The following is a 25,501-nucleotide window of genomic DNA, read 5'->3' as shown; positions in this document are numbered from 1 at the left end:
GCCCGTCGCGAGGTGGCCGCCAGGGAGCGCTCCCGGAGCGCGGGACGCGGTGCCCCTGGGCAGGTGCAGAGCGCCGGCTCGGGGGAGAGCCCCGCACTCCCAGAACCCCTCGCCGGCGCCAAGGCCGCCCTCCCCCCCTCTTGCTTCCCGCCCGAGAGGGGAGCGGAGAGACCCCCCCCCACACACACACACCCCGGGAGGGCGCCGTCTTCCCGAAAGGCCCCCCCTTTCCCCCCCTAAGTGTCTCCCTTCGGGCTTCAAGGGGAGAAAAGGGGGTCGGGGGGAGAGAGAAGGACCTTTCCAAGGAGGGCTTTTTTGGGGGGGAGTACGATGCGTCGGGGGGGCTTTTTGGGAGCCCCTCCCCACCACAGTACCTCTGGGCCATGTGCAGAGTGTGCCCCCCCTGCTCCCATAGGGCTCCTTCCTTCTTTCCTCTGGCGATTCGGGGGGGGGGAGGGGAATTAGGCGGGAAGGCCCCCACTTGCCCTCATTGCGGGGGGGGGTTGACCCTGCACGGACCCCCCTGCTCCCCCTCCCACCCCCTGGGCTCAGGCGGGGCTGCTCTGAGGGGGGCTCCTCAGAGGGACTCCAAGCCGTTCCAGGGGGGGTGAGGGAGGACGACACCCCCGCCCACCCCCAGAGCCCAGCTGGAACCCCTCAAAGGGTCTCTTTCCTCGTGTCTCTTCTTGAGGCTCCTGAGGAGGCCCTTTGGGGCGAAGCTGTCTTCGGGGGGGGGGGAGACTCTCCAGGCCCAGCCCTCCGAGCTCCTGCCAACGTGGGGGTGGGGGTCCTGAGCAGCCCCTCTGGGGAGATGGGACCCCTGACACACACACCCCCACCCCCCCACCTCTCTAGCCCAATTCACCCCAGGTGGGATAGGGGGCGGAAGGCCTTCCCGGTTCCAGGGCCCCTCGGCCACCTCAGCTCCCTCTCGGAGCGGTCTGGATAGGTAGGGCCTGGTTTCTGAGGCCAGGAAGGGCTGGGCCCGATCCTTGTCCTTGCAACCAGGGCCTCTGAAGAGGAGACCCCAGGGGGCAAAATCGGGGCTGGGGGGGGTCTGGGGGGCTGCCTCAGTGGAAGGTAGCATCCTCCGTGGGGCCCCCTCTGCGTGAGAGAGGACAGACAAGAAGAAGTGGGGAGAGAGAAAGTGGGGGTGGGAGAGGGACCCCCCCACCCCACCCCAAGCCCAGTGGGTGAGGCAGGAGTGTGAGGCCATGGAGCTGCCCCCCCCTTAGAGGAACGGGGTGGGGGGTTTTTCTCTCCTGGACCCAGGTCTCTCTCTCTCTCTCTCTCTCTCTCTCTCTCTCTCTCTCTCGTTCTCTTATTTCCCAAACAAGGGCCGCCACCGGGGAAGGGAGCCGACCCCATCCTGCTTGAGTTGTCAGGCTAAATATTTTGAGTGTCCTAATTGAAAACAAGCTTTGGCTCCACTCCAGCCTTGGCGTTGAACCCTCCATCCTTCAGCCCCGCCAAGTGCACCGGGGGGGTGGGGGGCGCGATGGAAGGAAGTGTGTGCATGGGCTTGCGCGCCCTGATGGCCCCTCCCCAGTCCTGCCTGCTGCCTGTGCGTGCGCGCACACACACACACACACACACAAACACGCCTGGGCCAGGCTGTCTCCATCCTTCCAGCTGCCTCAGTTGCACAGGTGTGGGACTTGCGGAGTGCCAGGGGCCAAGAGGATGGGCCGTGGGGAGATGCCAGCTGGAGGGCCTGGCTGATTTCCCCCCCCCCCCCAGACAGACAGACAGACACACACACACAAGTAGCAACAGATCTGACGGCCTGGGGAGAGCAGGATGCCCGCCGCCTTCCATTGGTGGCCACAAGAGCAGGAGGACCGGGGCACTTCTGGCTGAGAGTGAAGACCGTCCGTCCGACCCGACCTTCCCCCCTCCCCCCCGCCAGCCTGCCAAAGATCTAGGCGGTCCCGGGTGCCCTTCTGTGCCGCCTGCCCTTGCTGTGAGGACCCATGGAGTGGAAGGCCCCCCCTGGAGAAGCCCTCTTCATCCTCCTCTGCCTCTTCTGCGTGGGCCCTGGACCCGTGGCTTCGGAAAGTAAGTTCCTTCCCCCTCCGCTTGTGCCGAGATGGGCTGTCCGGAGGATTCTGCCTGGGGTGGGGGCTGCTTTGGATCTGGCCGTGGCTCTCCTCCCTCCCTCCACCCCCCACCCACCCCCAACTCCCCAACCCAGGCAAGGGGAAAGGTTTGGGATGTGCAGCTTATAAAGGCTTTGTGTGACCAAAGTTGATTGTAGAAGCGTGTGTGCCTATGTGTGTGTGTGTAAGTTCCTTTAAGGGTCCTATAATTAGTCTCTCCCCCCCCCACCGGCCCTTGTGCTGATGCCCAGAGCTTGAGCTTTTATAAACCTGCGAGTAGAGGGCCAGGGGAGATGCTTGCATGGGGAGGGCGCAGAAAAATCCCTGTGGGGTGGGTGAGTGGAGGGAGGGGGCCTCTTGCTTCTTGGGGGGGGGTTCAGAGTATATCCGAGAGGCCCCGTGAAGTGTCAGGGGGTCCTCGGGGCCCCCCCTCGCACGAAGGGGGCCGCCCGGGTTCCTGCAGCCACTCCAGGCCTGTCCATGGATGGGATGGACCGGCGGCTTCTCCTGCACCCGCAGGCAACCAGTGGGGGCTTTCCTGCAGAGGTCCAGTGGGGGCGGGGGCAGCCGCCCATCCCAGTGGCTTGCCGGAGGGGGAGCTGCTCCTTGCCCCTTGCCCCTTCTGGCTGAAATCCTCATGGCTGCCAGCCAAGGAAGCCTGTTTTCCCTCCATCCTGGGGGGGGGGGGGCGGGGGGAGGTGTTTTCCAGTTCACCGGGAAATCGTGATCTTTTCCAGCTCCGGGCCAAGGCCAAACTCTTCGAGCCACGCACCCGCACCCCCTACGCTCCTTTCCTCCACTTCCTGTTGTGCCCCCACAAGCGAGTCAGGGAATGTGGGCAGCCCCAAAACGAGAGCCCCCCCCCGGCGGACAAGGTCCCCTCTGGTCAGGCAGAGGGTTTGGGGTTTGGCCAAGTTGACAGAGTTTGTCTGCGGTGTTTATAGTAAATTGCGCTTTGGACTTACAAATTGCTCTTGAGGTGATACATTGGTGTCCGGTTTCACACACACAAAAAGAGAGAAAGAGAGAGACAAGGGCCAAGGTTGGCTGAGGAGTCTCCACCTCTGCTGTTAGATGTTCCCAGAGAAGCATGCCTCTGGGCATACCTAAAGTGCGTTCCCATCTGCGCTTAGGAAGTTCAGCCCTCTCTGGCCAGGAGGGCCAAGTAAGCAGCCGCATCCCTCCCACGGTTTAGTGGCCGTTTCGATCTGCGGCTGCCAAACTAACGAAGAACCTTCAAGGCAAAGAGGCTTCCCCCCCCCAAGGGGTTTGTGTGTGTGTGTGTGTGTGTGTGTGTGTGTGTGACTTAACTGGGAGCGAAATGGGACTGGGGGGGTGTCCTTTGGGGGCCCGATCCCCTCCTGGTGCTGTTGCTACTGGAGCGCCCATCTTGGCGTCCAAGGGGGATGGAAGGGGTGGTGGGGGCTGCTGACCCTCCCTCTCCCCCCCCCCAACCAAGAGCTGGGCTTTGGCCCGCCCAGGCATCCTTTGGGCCTTTCCTGCACCTTCGCGTTGCCCTCGTTTCTCAGGGGCTGGAAGAGGCAACGGGCCGGGCCGGGGCCCCGTGGAGCAGGGGCCGGCTTTGGCCCCCACCCCAGGGCCCCGTTTGTGACTCCAACAGGCCCCCAGCCCGGTCCCCCCACCCACCCAGGCCCGGCAGCAGGGGAGGGGGGTGACCGTGGCTTCTCTCCCGCCTGTCCGTTTCAGAGGCGTGACCCCGACGGCCCTCCCCAAAGACGGGCTCCTCTTTGTCTTTCTGTGGTGCTTGGCAGACACGGAGTTCTCCAAACATTTTCCGTGGGGCGGCGGCTATTCAGACCCACTGGAACAAGAACAGCGGGGCCTGTTTAAACAGTTGAGCAAACAGGCCCTTTCTCGGAGCGGCAAACTGACCCCCTGGCGCCTCCCTGGCAGAGACGCTCCCGGGCGGGCGGAGGGAAAAGGGGCCCCGGGCGGGCGGTCCCTCCCGCGGACGCCCCGCAGGCGCCTGGCCTCAGCAGGCTCCCGGACAGAGCCCTGGGGGGGGGCAGGTGGGGGGGGTTGCGTCTTTGGGAAGAGGAGCAGGAATGGGCAGGCCCGTCTTTGTACCAGGGCTCCCCTCCTCCTCCTCCTCCTCCTCCTTCTGTGGGGTGGGAGGGGAGCCTTTTGAAGGCAGCAGCCACCAATACAGCCCCCCCCCATCCTGCCCCAGACTCTGGAGCTGTGGGTTGGGGGACGAGGGAAGACACCCCCCCCCCCCCCGTAGAGACATTGCCTTTGCAGGGTTTAGGATGACTTGGGAGTCCGCCCCTCCCTCCCCATATGGGGCAGTGGGCAGAGTTTGTGGTGAAGAAGGACCCCCCCTTTCTTTTTTTTCCAAAACATGAAAGTGAAGGGGCCCAACCCCTGTGGAAGCCGCTGCCGGCTACTGGCTGTGCCTGTGGACACCACAAGTTCAGTAAATGTCAGCCTGGCAAGACAAGCAGCAGGCAGGCATTGGGGGGGGGGGGAGAAAGAGAGACGGCTGTCAGACCAAGCCCCCCCCCCGGAACCTGAGAGGGAACAGGAAGGGGCGGGACTGCGCTGGTTAGGCTTTTGCCCCCCCCGGGGGGGAACTAGGATGCCAGCAAGCAGATCAGCCTTGTGGCGGGGGGGGGGGAGGCATAGGCATCCTTTTTCTTGACTCTCCCCCCTCCCCCCCCACACAGAGATGCCCTCCCACACGCCTGCAGCCCAAACAGGCCAGAACCTGGGAAGGACCCCCCAGGATCCCCCCCCCCCAGCCAGCATGGGGAGCGGTCCTGCTTCCCAGGGGATTTCGGGTATTGTGGTTGAAAACGCAGGCTTGCCTGGTAAGGCTTGTGAAACCGTCGAGGTGGGCCAAGGCTTGGGGGTGCTTTTGGGGGGGGGGAGGTCATCCCCTTAAGGCTAGGCTGCTGCTGCTGCTGCTGCTGCTCCCTCAGGTTCCTCCCGGGCTCTTCCAGGGCTGTTCTTGCGCTGGCGGGGTCTCCTCCATTTGATGGCCTTCCTCTTCTTCTCTCCTCTCTCTGTCTCTCTCTCTCTCTGCCCCCCCCGCCCGCCCGCCTGCCCCCCCCCGGTTCCTCCCCAGTCTGCGGGAGCATGGACCTCCGGGTGGACGTCTCCCAGCTGCGGCGGCTGGAGAACTGCAGCGTGGTGGAGGGCAGCCTGCAGATCCTGCTGATGTTCACCAGCCGGAGCGAGGACTTCCGCCCGCTCAGCTTCCCCCGCCTGGTCCTGATCACGGAGTACCTGCTGCTCTTCCGGGTCTACGGGCTGGAGAGCCTGCGGGACCTCTTCCCCAACCTCTCCGTCATCCGGGGCAGCAGCCTCTTCTTCAACTACGCCCTGGTCATCTTCGAGATGCCCCACCTGCGGGACATCGGCCTCTCCAGCCTGACGCACCTCCTGAACGGCTCGGTGCGGGTGGAGCGCAACCAGGAGCTCTGCCACATCTCCACCATCGACTGGGGGCTGCTGCAGCCCCCCCACTCCCTCGAGCACAACATCTTCCTCCACAACAAGCCCGCGGAGGAGTGCGCCGACGTCTGCCCGGGCATCCTGGACGTGGAGAAGCCCTGCGTCCAGACCCTGAACGCCCTCAGTGGGCAGCTGGAGTACCGTTGCTGGACCTCCAGCAGCTGCCAGAGAGGTGAGCCGTTGGCAAAGGTGGGAAGGGCCCCCCCTCCGGGAGGGAGGTGTGTGTGTGTGTGTGTGTGTTGGGGGAAGAACCACCCACCTGCCTTTGCCGGTTCTCCCCCCCCCCATTGCCCCCCCCCTGCATCCAGGGTCAGGTTTCAGGGTCTCCCTCCCCCCAGCCTACCGTTGGGCCTCCCTGTCTCTCCTGAGCAGCTGCCGGGGTTGGGCTCCACAGCCTGGCTGTTTGCCTGGAGAAGCTTAGCCAGTGCAGCCGGCGCGATCCGGCCCAGGTGTTTCTCAGCAGGTCTCCTCAGTGTAAGAACCCGGTGAACCTCGTGTGGCTGGGCCTGGGGTTTCGGCCGAGGCGGGAGTGTGCCGCAATGATACAAGTGGAGGCTGGCGGCTCTTCCCCCTCCTGAGCAGCCTGGGGGCTCAGGGGGGGGGGAGAGAGACCGCCCAGGCTGGGCTGCCCCCCCCCCCCCGGGGCCTTGCGCTCCTTAGGAGGCAGGGGCCGAGGCTGGCAGGAGCGCCCGCCCGGGGGAGCCGACGGCGAAGTTCCCGGCCTGGATGGAGAACCCTCCCGACGGCTCCTGAACGGCTGGGCTCTGCTTCGTGGCCTCGCGCCACCAGCCTCGGCAGAGGACATGCTGCCCCCCCCCCAGTGGGTGCTTGGGTGGGCCTGGGGACTGTGGGCCTGCGGGCCCCTGGCAGGGCTGCTCTGATTCCCCTCGACCCAAGAGGAAACTCAGCCACCCCTCCTCTGTCTTTGGGGGCCTGGGCAGCAAAACGCGCCCAAAGAGGGGGGGAGGGTTGGGGTCCCCCCAAAACTGGCCCGGTCTGCTTGCTTGTGGCCACTCTGGGCAAAGGAACCAGATCCCCTTTGGCGGTGGAGGGAGGAGGAGGAGCCCCCCCCAACCCGCCACCCCCCCCCACCCCCCCGGGAGCTGCACCTGAACTTGTATCTTGTGAAACACTCGTAAATTTATCTGTTTCTCCCTCTTGCTCTGTCGGGCTTGTTTGATGTAAACAAGAGAACTGCTAATGAAATATACACTGCAAACAGGCTGATCCTTATCGGGGATGTCCGTGTGCCAGCCCGTCCGTCCGTCCGCCTGCATCCTGCCCCCACCCCCCACCCCTCTTCCAGCCAGTTCGCCTTTTCTGCCTGAGCGGTGGCCCCTTCTTTCTGGGGAGAAAAGGGGGCTTGGGGAGAGCCAGCCTTGCCCTGCGCTGGCCCCTCTGGGGGCCGCCTTTCTGTCTTCTGCAGGACTCTCTTGCTCTGGAGGGAGCCCCGACCCAGACTGGCCTTTGGGTGGAGAGGCCTTTATTCCGCCCACAGACAAGGCGGAGGGCAGGGGGCTTCTCCCAGGTGGCAGGCCTCGTCTTTAGCCGAGAGGTTCCAAGGGATGTGGCCTTGAGGGCCTGGCTGCCTGGTTCCCCCCCCCCGTCCCCCCCCCGACTGATGCCTGCTTCGAGCCGTGCCCAAGAGGGGGTGGAGGAGACCTTCCTGCCTCGGCCAGACAGAAGCGCTTCCATGGGCCGGGGTGACCCGAAGGCAGTGTTTGGGGGAAAAGGGGCGCCTTTGTGGCGGAAACGCATGGCTTGGACAAACCTGCCGCTTTGTTTTGTCCGACCAGGAAGGCCTGGGCTGTCAGCGAGCAGCCTGCGTGGCTGGCCGGAGGGGGGGCCGCCGCGGGGCCTTAGCCCACGGAAGGCCACAGGGTGTTTGGGGCTGGGGGGTGGGAACGGTAGCCAGAGAGGAGAGGAAAGGGGCTTGGCGGGGGACCCCAGCGTCAACCTCTGGCGTCAACCCCCTCGCCTTGTGCAAAATCCTGACCAAGACACGGGCCCCTTGGGCGCTTCGGGGAATCCGTCCGCCACCGATCGTGCTGGTGGGGGGGCCCTGGAGCCAGAATGTAGACGCAACCCCCCACCCACCCCGCTCCTCACCTGTCCGCCTGTTTCGCTCCCCTTTCTCTCCCGCCCCCCCCCCAGTGTGCCCCTGCAAAGCGGGAGGCGGCGCCTGCAGCAGCTCTTCCTCCCCGGAGTGCTGCCACCCAGAGTGCCTCGGGGGCTGCAGCCGGCCTCGGGACCGCCACGCCTGCGTGGCCTGCCGCCACTTTGACTTCAACGGGCGCTGCCTCAGCTCGTGCCCGGAGCGCACCTACGAGTACGAGGGGTGGCGCTGCATAACGGCCGAGCACTGCGCCAGCCTGCGCAAGGTCTCCGAGAACCCCCGCGACTCCTCCCGGTTCGTCATCCACGGGAGGCGCTGCCTGGCCGAGTGCCCCTCGGGCTACACCAGGAACGAGAGCAGGTGAGTGGGTGGGTCCCGGGGGGTTTGGCCTTTTGGGGGGGGCGGTCTGGCCCCTTGCTTTTCCACCCACGTGGACCCGCAGTGCCCAGAAACAGCAGCCAGACGGCCCGTACATCAGGAGACACAGGCTGCTGCTCTGAAAGAGAGGCGGCCAAGCCAAAGGCCGAGGGCGGTCCAGTGGGCGAAAGAGAAGACAAGCGTGGCTTCGCAGTTAGAATCCTGAGGGCAGCCTCAGCAGGAAAGGACGGGGAGGGGGGGACGGTCCACTGAGGGGCTTCCCAGGTCCGCTGGCTTGGGTTTACGGGTCCGTCTGTTTTCGTCTTGGTTTTGCAAGCATGGCAGGCTCGAAAGGGTGCCCCTGGGAGCAGGGAGGGAGGGAGGGAGGGCCCAGAGGCGCTGCCCGTTTGCGCAGGTCAGGTGCCCGCGACGGGTGAGGGCCCCCGAGGGAGGAACCTCCTGGCGGCGTGGCGGGCACAGCCCCCTCTTTCCTCTTCCTCCCCCAGCAGCATCTTCTGCCACAAGTGTGAGGGGCTCTGCCCCAAGGAGTGCAAAGTGGGGACCAAGACCATCGACTCCACCCGGGCGGCCCTGGACCTGGCCGGCTGCACCCTCGTGGACGGCAGCCTCATCCTCAACATCCGCCGTGGGGGTGAGTGCGGCGGGGAAGGGCCAAGGATGGGGCCTCCTTGGAAGGGGGGGAGTCTGCCCTGACGATTCAGTCCCAGCGCTTGGCCACAGAGGTTTTGGCCTCCGCTGGAAGCCTGCTTCCCTTTCCAGGAACAATTTTTGCCCAAAGTAAGCCCTCCTTCTCGTTGACACGCCTCGAACGCAAGACAGACCCACAGGAAACAAACCTTTGCTCTGGCTGAGCTCCCTCTGACCTGCACCGGCCGGGGCCTTTCTGGGCGTTGTTGGGAGAGACGTTGGGTGGGTTACATGCCCACCAGAAAGAGGTCCTGGCTTGGCCAAGCCCTGGAGCTCTCTGGCCCCCCTGCCGGCCCCTCCCAGGAGCCCCCAGGTACCATCGCAATGTCCCGAGGGGTCCTTCCTCTGTGTCTGCCCCAGGTCCCCTCATGTCCTGCCTCTTCTGCTCCCACCCCCCCCCCCCCGCAGATCACCTGGCCTCGGCCCTGCAGGGCAGCCTGGGCCTCATCGAGACCATCACGGGCTTCCTGAAGATCAAGCACTCCTTCGCCCTCATCTCCCTCTCCTTCTTCAAGAACCTCCGACTCATCCGGGGGGATTCCATGGTGGACGGGTGAGTAGAACAGGACTACGAAGCCCATGCGCCACTCTTGGGGGCGGGGGCGGGTGGGGAAGGCTAGAGAAGCGGCAAGCGGCAGGGAGCCCCAGCTCGGAGAAAGGCGCTGGGTGGATCTCCAGCTGGGATGGAGGTCAACGGGGGGGCCTTGGGGGCCCCAGAGTTCCCCCCCCTCACCTTGGCACTGAGATCCCCCGGGCAGGTCCCGGCGCCAGGGCGACTCCGCAGATGGTGCCTGCGGCCAGATCGGATTTCCCTCTTGGCCTTGGGGGGGGGGGGCGTCCCTTCAGCCAACGGGTCGACCGTTTGGTCCAGCCCTTCAGCGGACTGGCTGGCGGGAGTTGCTCAGACCCTCGCTTCTTTCCTTCCGTCCTGCCTTCCTGCCTTCCTTCCTTCCTTCCTTCTCCTGGGTGCTCCGCGCAGGAATTACACGCTCTACGTGCTGGACAACCAGAACCTCCAGCAGCTCTGGGACTGGAGCCACCACACCCTCTCCATCCCGGTGGGAAAGGTGTACTTTGCCTTCAACCCCCGGCTGTGCCTCTCCGAGATCTACCGGATGGAGGAGATCACCGGCACCAAGGGCAGGCAGAACAAGGCAGAGATCAACCCCCGGACCAACGGAGACCGAGCCTCCTGTGAGCTGCCTGGCCCGGGCGGGGCGGGGTGGGGGCCGGGATCCAAGGTCTGGGGAGGCAGCAAGAGGCCCCAGGCCCAGGGGAAAGGGAAGCGGCCTGGCGACCATGGTGGGAGGGAGGGGAGAGCCCCACTGGGGAGGCACAAAGGCCGGGCAGGCGGGCGGGCGGGCAGGCAGGCCCTCCCCACTGCCCGTCCAGCCTTCACATTCCCTGGCAGTCGCGCCCGCCTGTTTCCCTTCTGCCCAGAGAACAGAGTCGGCCTTCTCGGTGGAAAGGACCCCACTCTTGGTTCTTGCTGCCGCCCCACCTGGCCTTTTCAGGCCTTATTCGGAGCTCGTGACACCTTCTCCCCCCTCCCCCTCCCATTTCAGGCAAAACCCAGACCCTGCGCTTTGTGTCCAACACCACTGAGGCGGACCGCATCCTCCTCAAGTGGGAACGCTACCAGCCCCCGGAGTATCGGGACCTCCTGAGCTTCGTGGTCTACTACAAGGAGTCGTATGTCCCTGCGCAGACTTACTTCCTTCCTTCCTTCCTTCCTTCCTTCCTTCCTTCCTTCCTTCCTTCCTTCCTTCCTTCCTTCCTTCCTTCCTTCTCTTTCTTTCCTTCCTTCCTTCCTTCCTTCCTTCCTTCCTTCCTTCCTTCCTTCCTTCCTTCCTTCCTTCCTTCCTTCCTTCTCTTTCTTTCCTTCCTTCCTTCCTTCCTTCCTTCCTTCCTTCCTTCCTTCCTTCCTTCCTTCCTTCCTTCCTTCCTTCCTTCCTTTGAAAGGGATCAGGGGTTGGGGATGATGGTGGAGCAAATGGACTTTGAGAGCCGTGGTTACCGCGCGCTCTCCCTGTGGTGTCTGCCCAGTCCTTGGCCACACGGGGCCAGACCCCCTTTTTTAAATCTGTAGCCTGTTTGGAACATGGAACGGCCGTGCTCTGTTTTTTCTCCTCCCCCCCCCCCCGGCGCTCCTTTAATTTTGCTGGGTAAACTAGGAGGGACCTGGCGCGGTGTGGGACAGACGAGGCCAGGGGCTGTGTGGTGGCTCCGGGTGGCCCTGTGCTCTCCGTCTGTATTTGTGGAAGGGCAAAGGGTCCCGGGGGGGTCTGGAAGGAGGCCCCCAGCGGCTGCCCCTGAGATGCCGGCCCTTGTCTCCAGGCCCTTCCAGAATGTGACGGAGTACGTGGGGCAGGACGCCTGCGGGGCAAACAGCTGGAATGTGGTGGACGTGGAGCTGCCCCTGAGCAGCGATCAGGAGCCGGGGGTGATCCTGCAGAACCTCAAGCCGTGGACCCAGTATGCCATCTTTGTGCGGGCCATCACCCTCACCACCGCCGAGGAGGGCCGCAACTACGGGGCTCAGAGCGAGGTGGTTTACATCCGGACGTTGCCAGCAGGTAAAAGGCCGGCCGGCCGGCCCCGGGGAAATGTCTCCCCGCTTGGCACATGCCCTGCACACGGCGGCGCCCCCTTGCCCGCAGCCCCAGAGAGGGTCCATTCCTGGCTCCCAGTCGTCCCCCCCCCCCCGGCCTGTTTTCAGGCTGCTTCCTGCAGGAGGAGGCACCTTGGTGGAGACACAGTTCCTCCTCAGAGGAGACCCAGGGTGGGGGGTGTAGGTGTGCGGGTGCAAGGGGTGCTCTGCCTGCGGGCAAGGTGGAGGGCAAGGCCAGCGGGAGGTTTGTCTCCCCTTTTTTTTGCAGGCGGCACCGTGTGCGCCACCTGGGAGGTGGGACACGTTGCCCATTCCTCCTCCTCCTCCTTCCCCCCCCTTTCCATTTCTTCTTCTCCTTCTTCTTCTCCTTCTTTGCATTACAACCGCCGTCCCCATCGCTTGGGCATCCTGGAGCTGGTCCTCCAAAGGAAGCCGGCTTCCCTTCATGTTCATTCCGGCTCTCCCTGTGTGTGCGTGTGTGTAGAAGGGGTGCCCCCACCCACCTTGGCAGCCTTTCTTCACTGGACCCTCTCTCCCCGACAGCCCCCACGGTGCCCCGGGAGGTCATCTCCATGTCCAACGCCTCCTCCCACCTCATCGTGCGCTGGAAGGCCCCCACCCAGCCCAACGGGAACCTCTCCTACTACCTGGTCTTGTGGCAGCAGCTGGCAGAGGATGCCGAGCTCTTTGTCAACGATTACTGCCACAAAGGTAAGCTGGGGGGGGAGGGTGCGAAGGGAAGGGAAATCCCGGCCCCAGCCCCTGGCACATGCGTGTGGGGAAGACAGCGGTTAGCTGAGGGACCTGGAGCCCCAGTCTGGGCTTCTCAGTGGGGCAGGAGGTTGGGGAGGTGGCTTGGGGGAATGAAGAGGGTTGGAGAAGGCAGGCCAGGTAGGCCACCTTGCTCCCCCGGGGGGGGGAGGAGGAGGAGGAAGAGAGTTGGGGGGGGGCAAAAGCCACCGAGGAAACCCTCCTCTTCCTCCTGGGGGTTGTCCCCCTCCAGGCCTCCGGCTGCCCACCAGCAGCGCCGACACGCGCTTTGACACGGACGAGGGGGAGGGCGAGGAGGAGGAGGAGGAGGCCGAGCGCTGCTGCCCCTGCCAGAGCCCCGTCGGGCAGACCCTGCCTGGGGCGGAAACCATCTCCTTCCAGAAGAAGTTCGAAAACTTCCTCCACAACTCCATCATCATGCCCAGGTGAGGGCAGCTCTGACCATGGAAAGGCTACTTCCCGGGATGATGATGATGGCTCCCTAAGCTTCCCTCCCCCTCCCCTCCCTTGCCCACCGCTGAGATCAGCAGCCTGGGGGGGTGGGTGGGAAAGGACTCCCCCCCCCAGGCTCTGCATCAGGACCCCCCCCCCCGAGGGCCTGGCCACAGCCCTCTTGAGCAGCTGTCAACTTCGCAGCCGCGTGCCGGGCGGAATCCCCCTTTGCCAAACCAGCGAGGCGTCCCGTGGAACCGAGGCCTCTCAACCGGCAGGCAGGAAAAGCTTAGCCTTGGCTCCCACCCCCCCCAAGTGACCCCCTCCCCAAAACCTCCAGGCTGGTTCTGGCCATGGAGCTCAAAGAGCAGGCGGGAAAAGGGGACCGACCCCCACGTTGGCAGGACGAGCCGCTCCTTTCTCTCTGCCGGTGTCTTTCAGGCCCCCCTGGAAAGTCACGTCCATCAACAAGAGCTCCTACCGGTGAGCTGCTCCCCCCTCCCGGGACTCGACCCCCTCCCGCCGGCGTCTCTGGGGCTCGGCTGCGTTCACGCCCTCAGCTCGGCGGCCCTTCTCTCTGGGACCGTGAAGCTTGCTCCCTACCTGTACCCTGGAGGAGGCCCTTGGGTTGGATCCCTGGTCACTAGGGACTCGCTTTCCCTTCGCCTTCCTCTCCTTCTCCACTCTGAATGTGCTCAGAGGAAACGGTGGGGGTTGCGCCAGAGACGGTGGCAGCTGCGAGGCTGTGCCGCTGGGCTGGGGGCCTGAGGGTGGCCTTTCAGCCCGGCCGTGCTTCTCCCTTTCCTTCCTTCCCCCCGCCCGCCCGGCTTTGTGCGACAGGATCCCCAAGAGGCGGAGGGACACCTTTGCAGCCGGCCACGTGGGCCACGCGTTCATCAACACGTCCTCGTCTCTGGAGGCCCAGCGGAGCCGACAAGCCCCCGGCCGCCCAGAGCCGGATTTCCGGCTGTTTGAGGACAAGGTGGTGAGGGAGCGAACCGCCCTGCCGAACCTGCGCCACTTCACCGAGTACCGGATCGACATCCACGCCTGCAACCATGCCGCCCAGACGGTCGGGTGCAGCGCGGCCACCTTTGTCTTCGCCAGGACCATGCCGGAGCGTAAGGGCCGGGAGAGGCACGCGCGTGCATGGGGGGGGCACGCGGGCACAGAGCAGGGGAAGGGAGACGGGCTCAGAAGAGGGGGCCTCGGCCTCTGGGGGTCAGAGCCTCAGTTCCAGCCACTGACCCGCAAGGGCCTTCTGCAGCCCCGAGCCCCACGGGCCCTTTCCCGAAAGGAGGGCAAGGTGCCTGCCCCAACCACGGCAGGGAGGGAGGGAGGGAGGGAGGGCCTGGCACTTGCTCCAGGAGCCATATGGGGGGGGGTGGTGGTTGCGTGGGAGGGGGAGGAGGAGGCGGCTCCAGGGGAATGTGTTAGCAGCTTCTTCCCACTTTGGTGGGTAGCGTGGCTGGCCGTTGACGGGCAGCCCAGAGGGGAATGGAGTCCCTGCCCGCCTTCCTTTCCCTTCCCTCCCTTCCTTTGCCTGACCCAGCCCTGGTCAGCCCTGCGGCTCAGCCCCTCCTTGCCTTGGCCCCCACCCCACAACACACACACACACAGATACACACACACAACCTCCCCGCAGCTCAAGCTGACAACATCCCCGGGAACGTGACTTGGGAGCCGGCCAGCAGGAACAGCATCCTCCTCCGCTGGGAAGAGCCCAGGAGGCCCAACGGCCTCATCCTGAAGTACGAGATCAAGTACAGCCGGGAGAATGAGGTGAGGAGGAGGAGCAGGAGGGGGGAGGCGTGGAGGGTGGCGGGGGGGGTGGGCAAGCCGAGGGCTGGAAGGGGCGGCCATTCCCCTCCCTCCCCTTGATGGCTAGAAAGCAGGGAGCTCCTTAAAAAACCCACCTTTCCGCTAGACGACTAGATCACGGGTGGCTGGGCCCTCACAGGGTGCCTCTCTCTCTCTCTCTCTCTCTCTCTCTCTCTCTCTCTCTCTCTCTCTCTCTCTCTCTCTCTCTCTCTCTCTCCGCCCCCCCCCGCCCCCGGCTTCTCTCGTATTCGGCATCGCCGCCTTCTTTTCCTCCGGTAGAAAGTTGCCTCTGTTGTCTGCGTTTCCCGCCACCGCTATGCCCAGTATGGAGGCTTCCACCTGGCGCTTCTCCAGCCTGGGAACTATTCTGCCAAGGTGCGAGCCACTTCCCTGGCGGGGAACGGCTCTTGGACGGGGCTCCTCAAGTTCTACATCCTTGGGCCCGGTAGGTGCTTGGGTGTGTGTGTGTGGGGGGCTTGGGACAGGGGGGGGCGGGAAAAGAGAGAGAGGAGTCCTCCTGAGCCTCCCAGGTGGGTGGGGTGGGGGGGCCGGCCACGAGCACCTCCTTCCTTCCTTCCTTCCCCCCCTCCAGCGGCCAAAACCGGACCGTGCTCATGGCACCTTTCCTTTCCTTCCCCCCCCACCCCCAAACACCCCTACTAAGCAGAGGAAGAGGAGACCAGCAACGTCTACGTGCTTTTGACCCTCATGCCTGTCATCCTGATGGTGGGCATCGCGTGCCTGGCCGTCTTCGTCTTTATGTACAACAAGAAAAGGTCTGCACTTCACCTCCCCCCCCTTTTTTAAAACCTGGCCCAAGTGTGGAGGGGGGGCTCTCGGGAGCCCCGAAGGCTGCCCGTTGGGAGGTGGTGCAGAGGCGGGGGGGGTGGCAGCTGACACGGAGTGGGCCGAGAACCGCCACAGGCTGGGTGAGGCTCCAGCCCCAACTCTTCCCCCCCCCTCTCCCTTCCAGGAGCACGGAGGGATACCCCAGCGGCACCCTCTACGCCTCCGTCAACCCCGAGTACTTCAGCACGTCTAACAGTGAGTACCAAGGGCCTCTGGAGACCGGCTCTTTCCGGGGGGGGGGCGGAATGTCTGTGCCCATCGAGGCTCCTGCTTCAGGGAGGGAAGAGGGAGAAGCAAAGAGACCCCTTTGAGGAAGGAGCAGAGTTGGCCCTTCAGGGCAGTCGCGGAAGAACTGCCACCCTCTCAGGAGGAGGAGGAGGAGGAGGGGGAAGAAGAGGAAGGCCCAGGACCCTTGGACTTCTCCGGCTCTGCTTTCTTTCTCGAAGCAGGGTAGGCCAGGCAGAGAGAGAGAGAGAGGCTGGCTGGCTGGAGGTGCCCTGAGGGAAGGCCCCCCTCCGCCCCTCGCGGCGCGCTGGCCACCCTTCCCTGCCCTCCCTTGGCCGGCTTTGACCCGTGGCTCCCCGTTTGCCCCAGTGTACATCCCGGACGAGTGGGAGGTCCCGCGGGAGAAGATCACGGTGCTGCGGGAGCTGGGCCAAGGGTCCTTCGGGATGGTCTATGAGGGGGTGGCCCGGGGCCTCGAGCAGGAGGGCGAGGAGGAGACCAGGGTGGCCCTGAAGACCGTCAACGAGCTGGCCACCATGCGGGAGCGGATCGAGTTCCTGAACGAGGCCTCTGTCATGAAGGCCTTCCGCTGCCACCACATCGTAAGTGTCCAGAAAGGGGGGGGGGCTGGGAGGGGGCAGGTGGCCCAAGGGGGGGGAGGGGGGTCCCCAGGAGCTCCCCAGGGCAGGGCTGCTGGTAGGCATCGGTGGGGGGGGCCTAAGAGGGGGGCCTGGCCCTCAGCCTCCAGGAGCCTCTTTCAGCCTGACCAGGTCAGAGACCGGAGGGGGGCTTGTTGGAGACCCCAGCCTCAGGAGGAACAGCCTGTGAGCCCTGCTGCCCCTTCCCCTGCCCACCTCTGGGTACTCAGAAGGGGACCAGTGGTTGGTGTCATGGCCCCCCCCTCCGGTCCTATTACCCCTGTTAGAAAAGGCATTAACTGACCGCAGTGACACACGCACACACACACACACACAAGGTGCTTTGAACACCGCTCTGCCAACCACGTGGTTTCTGCTGCCGGCCCACAGGTCCGCCTGCTGGGGGTGGTGTCGCAGGGCCAGCCGGTCCTGGTCATCATGGAGCTGATGACACGAGGAGACCTGAAGAGCTACCTCCGTTCCCTCCGGCCGGAGGCCGAGGTGGGTGGCGCTTCCAGCCGCTTCCCCTCGGGGGGGGGGGGACACCTCCTGGGCTCTCGTCGGCTGCCGCCTGGACCCGACCCATGACAGACTTTTCTCTGCTAGAATAACCCCGGCCGGCCTCCCCCCTCGCTGAAGGACATGATCCAAATGGCCGGCGAGATCGCCGATGGCATGGCCTACCTCCACGCCAAGAAGTTTGTGCACCGGGACCTCGCGGCCCGCAACTGCATGGTGTCGGAAGGCTTCACCGTGAAGATTGGAGGTGGGTGGGGTGGAGCCTCCCCCGGGATGGATGCGGGAGGGGGGTGTCCTTCCTTCTTTCCTCACGGGTGACGCCCCCCCTCTCTCTCGCCCTCCGGAAAGATTTTGGCATGACCAGGGACATCTATGAGACCGACTACTACCGCAAGGGGGGGAAAGGGCTGCTCCCTGTCCGCTGGATGTCCCCGGAGGCCCTGAAGGACGGGATCTTCAACACCCACTCCGACATCTGGTGAGAGGCCTCCTCGGGGAGGTGGGCCGGGAGGCGCCCCCTCGTCCGACCCTTGTGCGTCAGCCTGTTTCCTGCACAGAGGAGGCAGCTGCCCTGTGGAGGACCAAGGGCAGCAGAAGGGGGAATACCACCCTCCTCGCCCCTCTCAGGGCCCTTCCCGGGGCCATGGCCTGCGCAGGATCCTTGCAGGGGCCCGGCAGCTCAGCCCCCTCTGGCTCTCAGGACGGGGAGCGGGCAGGGAGGAACATGTGGGGACAGGAGGGGAAGGTTCCTGGGGGTCTGATGGGGGGAAGGGCACCCGCCCGAGTCGCCAAGCACCACGAGGCTCACGGTTGGCCCGGCTTTGCTTGCCTTTCGGGAGGGCTTCGTGCCGTGGGCCCCTGCCCCCCCCGTGCGCCTCATGCCGTGGGGCTGAGGGGGGGGGCTTCTTCTGCGGCGGCTATTCCAGGTCCTTCGGGGTGGTGCTCTGGGAGATCGCGACCTTGGCGGAGCAGCCCTACCAGGGCTTGTCCAACGAGCAGGTGCTGCGCTTCGTGATGGACAGCGGCGTCCTGGAGAGGCCGGAGAACTGCCCAGAGAAGCTGTGAGTCCCGCCACCCCCCCTTCTTTCCCCGCCTGGCCACCGCCTGAGCCTGTGCAGCAGCAGGCCTTTGAGGGCTCGGGGGCAAGGCTCAGGGGCTGGGCGGCCCTCCCTCCCTCCCTCTCTCTCTCTCTCTCTCACACACACACACACACACACCCGCAAATCCTCCTGCCCAGGCTGTGGCCATGCTCCGGAAGCTGAGCTTTGGTTGGGAAAGAGCCTGGACGCCTCAGGCCTAAGGAGGCCAGTCTGGGCAGAGGCGGGCTGGTTAACTGATGAACTGGGAGAGCCGCTCACCTTGTCTGGAGCCTTCCCGACACTCCAGAGGCATTTCGAGAGGCGTGGGCATCTTTTGCTTTTCAAGCGATGTCCCCTTGCCAGTTCCAGGTGGCAAGGAACGTCCGTCGGGTTTGGCTTTCTCCTGTAAAATGTTTCAGAGACTCTGTGGTCGTTCTGTCTTGTAGCAAAAATCAGCAAAGGGCCTTTGGGGAACCTTAAGGCCAAGCCGAAGGTAATATAAGCTTAGTGGACTGGAAAGGTTGCAATGCCAGTGTCGTCCGCTGGCTGGCGAGAGAAACCAGGAGGGGCCTTGCCTTGCCTTGCCTTGCCTTGCCTTGCCTTGCCTTGCCTTTGGTGTGCCACGTCTTCTTGGCAAAGGCACAGAGCAAGAGGTCCCTTTGCTGGAGGCAGCCTAGCGGTCCGGAGAGCTTGAAAGGCTTCCCTGAGCAACCCTCTCCTCCAAGTGCTGCCTGAGGGAAGGAGGCTGGCTCCCTGGAATCCTTAACCGCGAGGCCTTCCTTCTTTCCTCTTTCCCCCTTCCTCTAGCCACGAGCTCATGAGGTGGTGCTGGCAGCAGAACCCTCGCCTCCGCCCGTCCTTCATTGAGATCCTGGAGAGCATCGGAGAGTTCATGAGCCCCAGCTTCCGTGCTCACTCTTTCTTCTACAGCTCGCAGGAGAAGCGTGGCAGCTCCTCAGAGGCTTTGGAAGCCGAGAAGCAGCAACTGCTGGCCGGGACGGAGGAGAAGGAGGAGGAGTGGGAAGAACCCGCCCGGTCTCCCCAGGCCTCTCCCCCCAGCGGCAGCCCCCAGCGTGCTCCAGGCCTCTGCGAGAACCAGAGCTAGCCCACGGCCGGCTGCCACGCCGAGGGGAAGAAGCCACACCTCTGAAGAGGGCTCGCACAGAGAGAAGGCCGCGGACTTCCTCCCTCTCAGGGACAGGGGCCTCTGGACTGCCTGCCCGCCCGCCCGCCCAAGAAGGGCTGCTTTCTGACACCTTGGGCCTCTCTGCCGCCTGCCCAGAAGGAGGATGCGGGTGGCAGAAGGAAGGACCCCTGGAGCACAGAGGATGTGGGGACAAAACCCGGAGGCGGGAGTGGCGAGGGGGGGCTTCCACGGAGAGCAGCGACCACGTTTTGCAAGAACCTCCCTCTCCTACGTCCTGCCGCATGGCATGGAAGACCAGATGTGGGCCAAAGACCCCTTCCTCCAGATCAGGGACAGGGGCTGGGGTGTAGCTAGCAAGGCCGGCCGGCCGACGAGGGATCCTTTACACCCTTGGTGCTCTGGGCGCTTCAGTTGGAAGCGCTTACTGGACTCGCCTTGCTCCTGCTTGGGATCCCGATGGCGAGAGAACGACGGACTCCCTGGAAAGGAGGTGAGGTCTCATGGGCTGGAGGACGGTGGAGGGTTGGAGGGGGCAGACGGTAGGCGAGGGTGGTGGGCAGCGAACGGGAAGGGACTCGAGGCAAGCTCTGCTTCAGCTGCCAAACAGATGGTCGGTCCACCGGTGTGGCTTCCTCCTCCTCCTCCTCCTCTTCCTCCTCCTCCACTGAGGAATGCAAACGGACTCGGGCACCTCTAGAAGAGGAGGGTCTCTCCACCCAGCTGTGCAGACAGCGCTCAGAGGCACAAGATTTTAATAAAACTCCCTTTTTCCTATGGAGACAAGAAGGTGGCTGTGGCGCTTGACTCTTGATTGTGTATCTGCCGTCTGGGGGATAATTTCTTTTTTTTTTTTTAAGCCAGGAAGATGCTGCAGTCCATGGTCATCCAATAAAGAAAACTCACAGGTGTAAAAACATTTATAAACAATGCAAGCAACACTGATCAGATATGAAGACGAGACAGCACATGGTAATACAGATCTCGGCAGACGAAACAAGACTAAAATGCCAACATATAACCAAAGAAGGGCGCCCTTTTCCTGGGCATTAACAGGTAGCGTTCCCTAGCCTGAAGAGTCTAAGTTCAACCACAAGAGGGCGCTCTTTTCCTGGGTGTTAATAGGTAGCGTTCCCTAGCCTGAAGAGTCCCAGTTGAACCACAAGAGGGCGCTCTTTTCCTGGGCTTTAAGAGGTAGCGTTCCTAGCCTGAAGAGTCTCAGTTGAACCACAAGAGGGCGCTCTTTTCCTGGGCGTTAAGAGGTAGCGTTCCCTAGCCTGAAGAGTCCCAGTTGAACCACAAGAGGGCGCTCTTTTCCTGGGCTTTAAGAGGTAGCGTTCCTAGCCTGAAGAGTCTCAGTTGAACCACAAGAGGGCGCTCTTTTCCTGGGCATTACGAGGTAGCGTTCCTAGCCTGAAGTGTCCCAGTTGAACCACAAGAGGGCGCTCTTTTCCTGGGCATTAAGAGGTAGCGTTCCCTAGACTGAAGTGTCCCAGTTGAACCACAAGAGGGCGCCCTTTTCCTGGCCATTAAGAGGTAGCGTTCCCTAGCCTGAAGTGTCCCAGTTGAACCACAAGAGGGCGCTCTTTTCCTGGGCATTAAGAGGTAGCGTTCCCTAGCCTGAAGTGTCCCAGTTGAACCACAAGAGGGCGCTCTTTTCCTGGCCATTAAGAGGTAGCGTTCCCTAGCCTGAAGTGTCCCAGTTGAACCACAAGAGGGCGCTCTTTTCCTGGGCATTAAGAGGTAGCGTTCCCTAGCCTGAAGTGTCCCAGTTGAACCACAAGAGGGCGCCCTTTTCCTGGGCATTAAGAGGTAGCGTTCCCTAGCCTGAAGTGTCCCAGTTGAACCACAAGAGGGGGCTCTTTTCCTGGCCATTAAGAGGTTGCGTTCCCTAGCCTGAAGTGTCCCAGTTGAACCACAAGAGGGCGCTCTTTTCCTGGCCATTAAGAGGTTGCGTTCCCTAGCCTGAAGTGTCCCAGTTGAACCACAAGAGGGCGCTCTTTTCCTGGGCATTAAGAGGTAGCGTTCCCTAGCCTGAAGTGTCCCAGTTGAACCACAAGAGGGGGCTCTTTTCCTGGCCATTAAGAGGTAGCGTTCCCTAGCCTGAAGTGTCCCAGTTGAACCACAAGAGGGCGCTCTTTTCCTGGGCATTAAGAGGTAGCGTTCCCTAGCCTGAAGTGTCCCAGTTGAACCACAAGAGGGCGCTCTTTTCCTGGGCATTAAGAGGTAGCGTTCCCTAGCCTGAAGTGTCCCAGTTGAACCACAAGAGGGCGCTCTTTTCCTGGCCATTAACAGGTAGCGTTCCCTAGCCTGAAGTGTCCCAGTTGAACCACAAGAGGGCGCTCTTTTCCTGGGCATTAAGAGGTAGCGTTCCCTAGCCTGAAGTGTCCCAGTTGAACCACAAGAGGGCGCTCTTTTCCTGGGCATTAAGAGGTAGCGTTCCCTAGCCTGAAGTGCCCCAGTTGAACCACAAGAGGGCGCTCTCTTCCTGGGCATTAAGAGGTAGCGTTCCTAGCCTGAAGAGTCCCAGTTGAACCACAAGAGGGCGCTCTTTTCCTGGCCATTAAGAGGTAGCGTTCCCTAGCCTGAAGAGTCTCAGTTGAACCACAAGAGGGCGCTCTTTTCCTGGCCATTAAGAGGTAGCGTTCCCTAGCCTGAAGTGTCCCAGTTGAACCACAAGAGGGGGCTCTTTTCCTGGCCATTAAGAGGTAGCGTTCCCTAGCCTGAAGTGTCCCAGTTGAACCACAAGAGGGCGCTCTTTTCCTGGGCATTAAGAGGTAGCGTTCCCTAGCCTGAAGTGTCCCAGTTGAACCACAAGAGGGCGCTCTTTTCCTGGCCATTAAGGTAGCGTTCCCTAGCCTGAAGAGTCTCAGTTGAACCACAAGAGGGCGCTCTTTTCCTGGCCATTAAGAGGTAGCGTTCCCTAGCCTGAAGTGTCCCAGTTGAACCACAAGAGGGCGCTCTTTTCCTGGCCATTAAGAGGTTGCGTTCCCTAGCCTGAAGTGTCCCAGTTGAACCACAAGAGGGCGCTCTTTTCCTGGCCATTAAGAGGTAGCGTTCCCTAGCCTGAAGTGTCCCAGTTGAACCACAAGAGGGCGCTCTTTTCCTGGGCATTAAGAGGTAGCGTTCCCTAGCCTGAAGTGTCCCAGTTGAACCACAAGAGGGCGCTGTTTTCCTGGCCATTAAGAGGTAGCGTTCCCTAGCCTGAAGTGTCCCAGTTTAACCACAAGAGGGCGCTCTTTTCCTGGGCATTAAGAGGTTGCGTTCCCTAGCCTGAAGTGTCCCAGTTGAACCACAAGAGGGCGCTCTTTTCCTGGGCATTAAGGTAGCGTTCCCTAGCCTGAAGAGTCTCAGTTGAACCACAAGAGGGCGCTCTTTTCCTGGCCATTAAGAGGTAGCGTTCCCTAGCCTGAAGTGTCCCAGTTGAACCACAAGAGGGCGCTCTTTTCCTGGGCATTAAGAGGTAGCGTTCCCTAGCCTGAAGTGTCCCAGTTGAACCACAAGAGGGCGCTCTTTTCCTGGCCATTAAGAGGTAGCGTTCCCTAGCCTGAAGTGTCCCAGTTGAACCACAAGAGGGCGCTCTTTTCCTGGGCATTAAGAGGTAGCGTTCCCTAGCCTGAAGTGTCCCAGTTGAACCACAAGAGGGCGCTGTTTTCCTGGCCATTAAGAGGTAGCGTTCCCTAGCCTGAAGTGTCCCAGTTTAACCACAAGTGGGCGCTCTTTTCCTGGGCATTAAGAGGTTGCATTCCCTAGCCTGAAGTGTCCCAGTTGAACCACAAGAGGGCGCTCTTTTCCTGGGCATTAAGAGGTAGCGTTCCCTAGCCTGAAGTGTCCCAGTTGAACCACAAGAGGGCGCTCTTTTCCTGGGCATTAAGAGGTAGCGTTCCCTAGCCTGAAGTGTCCCAGTTGAACCACAAGAGGGCGCTGTTTTCCTGGCCATTAAGAGGTAGCGTTCCCTAGCCTGAAGTGTCCCAGTTGAACCACAAGAGGGCGCTCTTTTCCTGGGCATTAAGAGGTAGCGTTCCCTAGCCTGAAGTGTCCCAGTTGAACCACAAGAGGGCGCTGTTTTCCTGGCCATTAAGAGGTAGCGTTCCCTAGCCTGAAGTGTCCCAGTTTAACCACAAGAGGGCGCTCTTTTCCTGGGCATTAAGAGGTTGCGTTCCCTAGCCTGAAGTGTCCCAGTTGAACCACAAGAGGGCGCTCTTTTCCTGGGCATTAAGAGGTAGCGTTCCCTAGCCTGAAGTGTCCCAGTTGAACCACAAGAGGGCGCTCTTTTCCTGGGCATTAAGAGGTAGCGTTCCCTAGCCTGAAGTGTCCCAGTTGAACCACAAGAGGGCGCTGTTTTCCTGGCCATTAAGAGGTAGCGTTCCCTAGCCTGAAGTGTCCCAGTTGAACCACAAGAGGGCGCTCTTTTCCTGGGCATTAAGAGGTTGCGTTCCCTAGCCTGAAGTGTCCCAGTTGAACCACAAGAGGGCGCTGTTTTCCTGGCCATTAAGAGGTAGCGTTCCCTAGCCTGAAGTGTCCCAGTTGAACCACAAGAGGGCGCTCTTTTCCTGGGCATTAAGAGGTAGCGTTCCCTAGCCTGAAGTGTCCCAGTTGAACCACAAGAGGGCGCTCTTTTCCTGGCCATTAAGGTAGCGTTCCCTAGCCTGAAGAGTCTCAGTTGAACCACAAGAGGGCGCTCTTTTCCTGGCCATTAAGAGGTAGCGTTCCCTAGCCTGAAGTGTCCCAGTTGAACCACAAGAGGGCGCTCTTTTCCTGGGCATTAAGAGGTAGCGTTCCCTAGCCTGAAGTGTCCCAGTTGAACCACAAGAGGGCGCTCTTTTCCTGGCCATTAAGAGGTAGCGTTCCCTAGCCTGAAGTGTCCCAGTTGAACCACAAGAGGGCGCTCTTTTCCTGGGCATTAAGAGGTAGCGTTCCCTAGCCTGAAGTGTCCCAGTTGAACCACAAGAGGGCGCTGTTTTCCTGGCCATTAAGAGGTAGCGTTCCCTAGCCTGAAGTGTCCCAGTTTAACCACAAGAGGGCGCTCTTTTCCTGGGCATTAAGAGGTTGCGTTCCCTAGCCTGAAGTGTCCCAGTTGAACCACAAGAGGGCGCTCTTTTCCTGGGCATTAAGAGGTAGCGTTCCCTAGCCTGAAGTGTCCCAGTTGAACCACAAGAGGGCGCTCTTTTCCTGGGCATTAAGAGGTAGCGTTCCCTAGCCTGAAGTGTCCCAGTTGAACCACAAGAGGGCGCTGTTTTCCTGGCCATTAAGAGGTAGCGTTCCCTAGCCTGAAGTGTCCCAGTTTAACCACAAGAGGGCGCTCTTTTCCTGGGCATTAAGAGGTTGCGTTCCCTAGCCTGAAGTGTCCCAGTTGAACCACAAGAGGGCGCTCTTTTCCTGGGCATTAAGAGGTAGCGTTCCCTAGCCTGAAGTGTCCCAGTTGAACCACAAGAGGGCGCTCTTTTCCTGGGCATTAAGAGGTAGCGTTCCCTATCCTGAAGAGTCCCAGTTGAACCACAAGAGGGCGCTCTTTTCCTGGGCTTTAAGAGGTAGCGTTCCTAGCCTGAAGAGTCTCAGTTGAACCACAAGAGGGCGCCCTTTTCCTGGGCATTAAGAGGTAGCGTTCCCTAGCCTGAAGTGTCCCAGTTTAACCACAAGAGGGCGCTCTTTTCCTGGGCATTAAGAGGTAGCGTTCCCTAGCCTGAAGTGTCCCAGTTGAACCACGAGAGGGCGCTCTTTTCCTGGGCATTAAGAGGTAGCGTTCCCTAGCCTGAAGAGTCCCAGTTGAACCACAAGAGGGCGCTCTTTTCCTGGCCATTAAGAGGTAGCGTTCCCTAGCCTGAAGTGTCCCAGTTTAACCACAAGAGGGCGCTCTTTTCCTGGGCATTAAGAGGTAGCGTTCCCTAGCCTGAAGTGTCCCAGTTGAACCACGAGAGGGCGCTCTTTTCCTGGGCATTAAGAGGTAGCGTTCCCTAGCCTGAAGAGTCTCAGTTTAACCACAAGAGGGCGCTCTTTTCCTGGGCATTAAGAGGTAGCGTTCCCTAGCCTGAAGTGTCCCAGTTGAACCACAAGAGGGCGCTCTTTTCCTGGGCATTAAGAGATTGTTTCTTAGCTTTCAGTCCCAGCTGGGCCACACGAGCGTGGCCTTTTCTGGGGCATTATGAGGTAGCGTTATCTAGCCTGCAAAATAGCATTTGAGCCACAGGAGGGCGCCCTTTTTCATGGGAATAAAGAGGTAGTGTTCCGTAGCCCGCAGAGTCCCAATTCAGCCACCAGAACGCACTTTTAGTGCTTTTATTTTAGTTTCCTAGTGTTCATTAGCCAAATATAGCCACCAGAGGCTGTACTTCTGGTATTTTGGGCTTATTTTTGCAGTTTGTAGGGTGCAGATGTTGCCAGAAGGCAGCCCACTTTTCATATCCTTAATTCAGTATAGGGCTCCGCAAAGGTCCTCAATCATATTATTTTAGTATGAATTATAAAAGCAATAACATGGAAGTTTTAGGTGCCAAGAGTAGTGTTCGTGGTAGGCCTGATTTTTAAGTAATACTTCCATTCCTGGGTTTGATTCATATCTATGGAAAATACAGTTATTTTGTGTAGTTTCCAGAGTTGTAGCAAGTAGAACAAAACAAAGAAAGGACAGCAATCAAACAACCCAAAGCAAGACACA

At 61.7% G+C, this 25,501-nt stretch overlaps 1 protein-coding gene across 4 annotated transcripts; it reads left to right on the top strand.

The window, feature by feature from the left end:
- The first annotated feature begins 330 nt into the window (after positions 1-330).
- Positions 331-19,635, top strand: INSRR (insulin receptor related receptor). 4 transcript variants are annotated; one of them, XM_072984243.2, is made up of 22 exons: positions 331-2,058; positions 5,188-5,748; positions 7,731-8,052; positions 8,559-8,701; positions 9,166-9,310; positions 9,737-9,951; positions 10,323-10,449; positions 11,095-11,333; positions 11,912-12,079; positions 12,372-12,564; positions 13,013-13,054; positions 13,412-13,692; positions 14,217-14,353; positions 14,672-14,837; positions 15,060-15,168; positions 15,366-15,436; positions 15,836-16,068; positions 16,495-16,605; positions 16,711-16,870; positions 16,972-17,101; positions 17,550-17,684; positions 18,510-19,635. In XM_072984243.2, exons 1-22 carry the CDS (start codon positions 1,974-1,976, stop codon positions 18,805-18,807), a joined length of 4,071 nt encoding a protein of 1,356 aa, XP_072840344.1. In that variant the 5' UTR covers positions 331-1,973; the 3' UTR covers positions 18,808-19,635. The 4 variants fall into 4 exon arrangements, with proteins under 4 accessions (XP_072840344.1, XP_072840341.1, XP_072840343.1 ...); XM_072984240.2 differs by having other exon boundaries at positions 15,057-15,168; XM_072984242.2 differs by having other exon boundaries at positions 8,556-8,701.
- The last annotated feature ends 5,866 nt before the right edge of the window (positions 19,636-25,501 follow it).

This window comes from Pogona vitticeps, chromosome 15 (genome assembly GCF_051106095.1).
Source record: "Pogona vitticeps strain Pit_001003342236 chromosome 15, PviZW2.1, whole genome shotgun sequence".
In the NCBI taxonomy this organism is placed as follows: domain Eukaryota; kingdom Metazoa; phylum Chordata; class Lepidosauria; order Squamata; family Agamidae; genus Pogona; species Pogona vitticeps.
The sequence above is the reverse complement of the archived record's forward strand: the minus strand, read 5'-3'. Positions and strand labels throughout refer to the sequence as shown.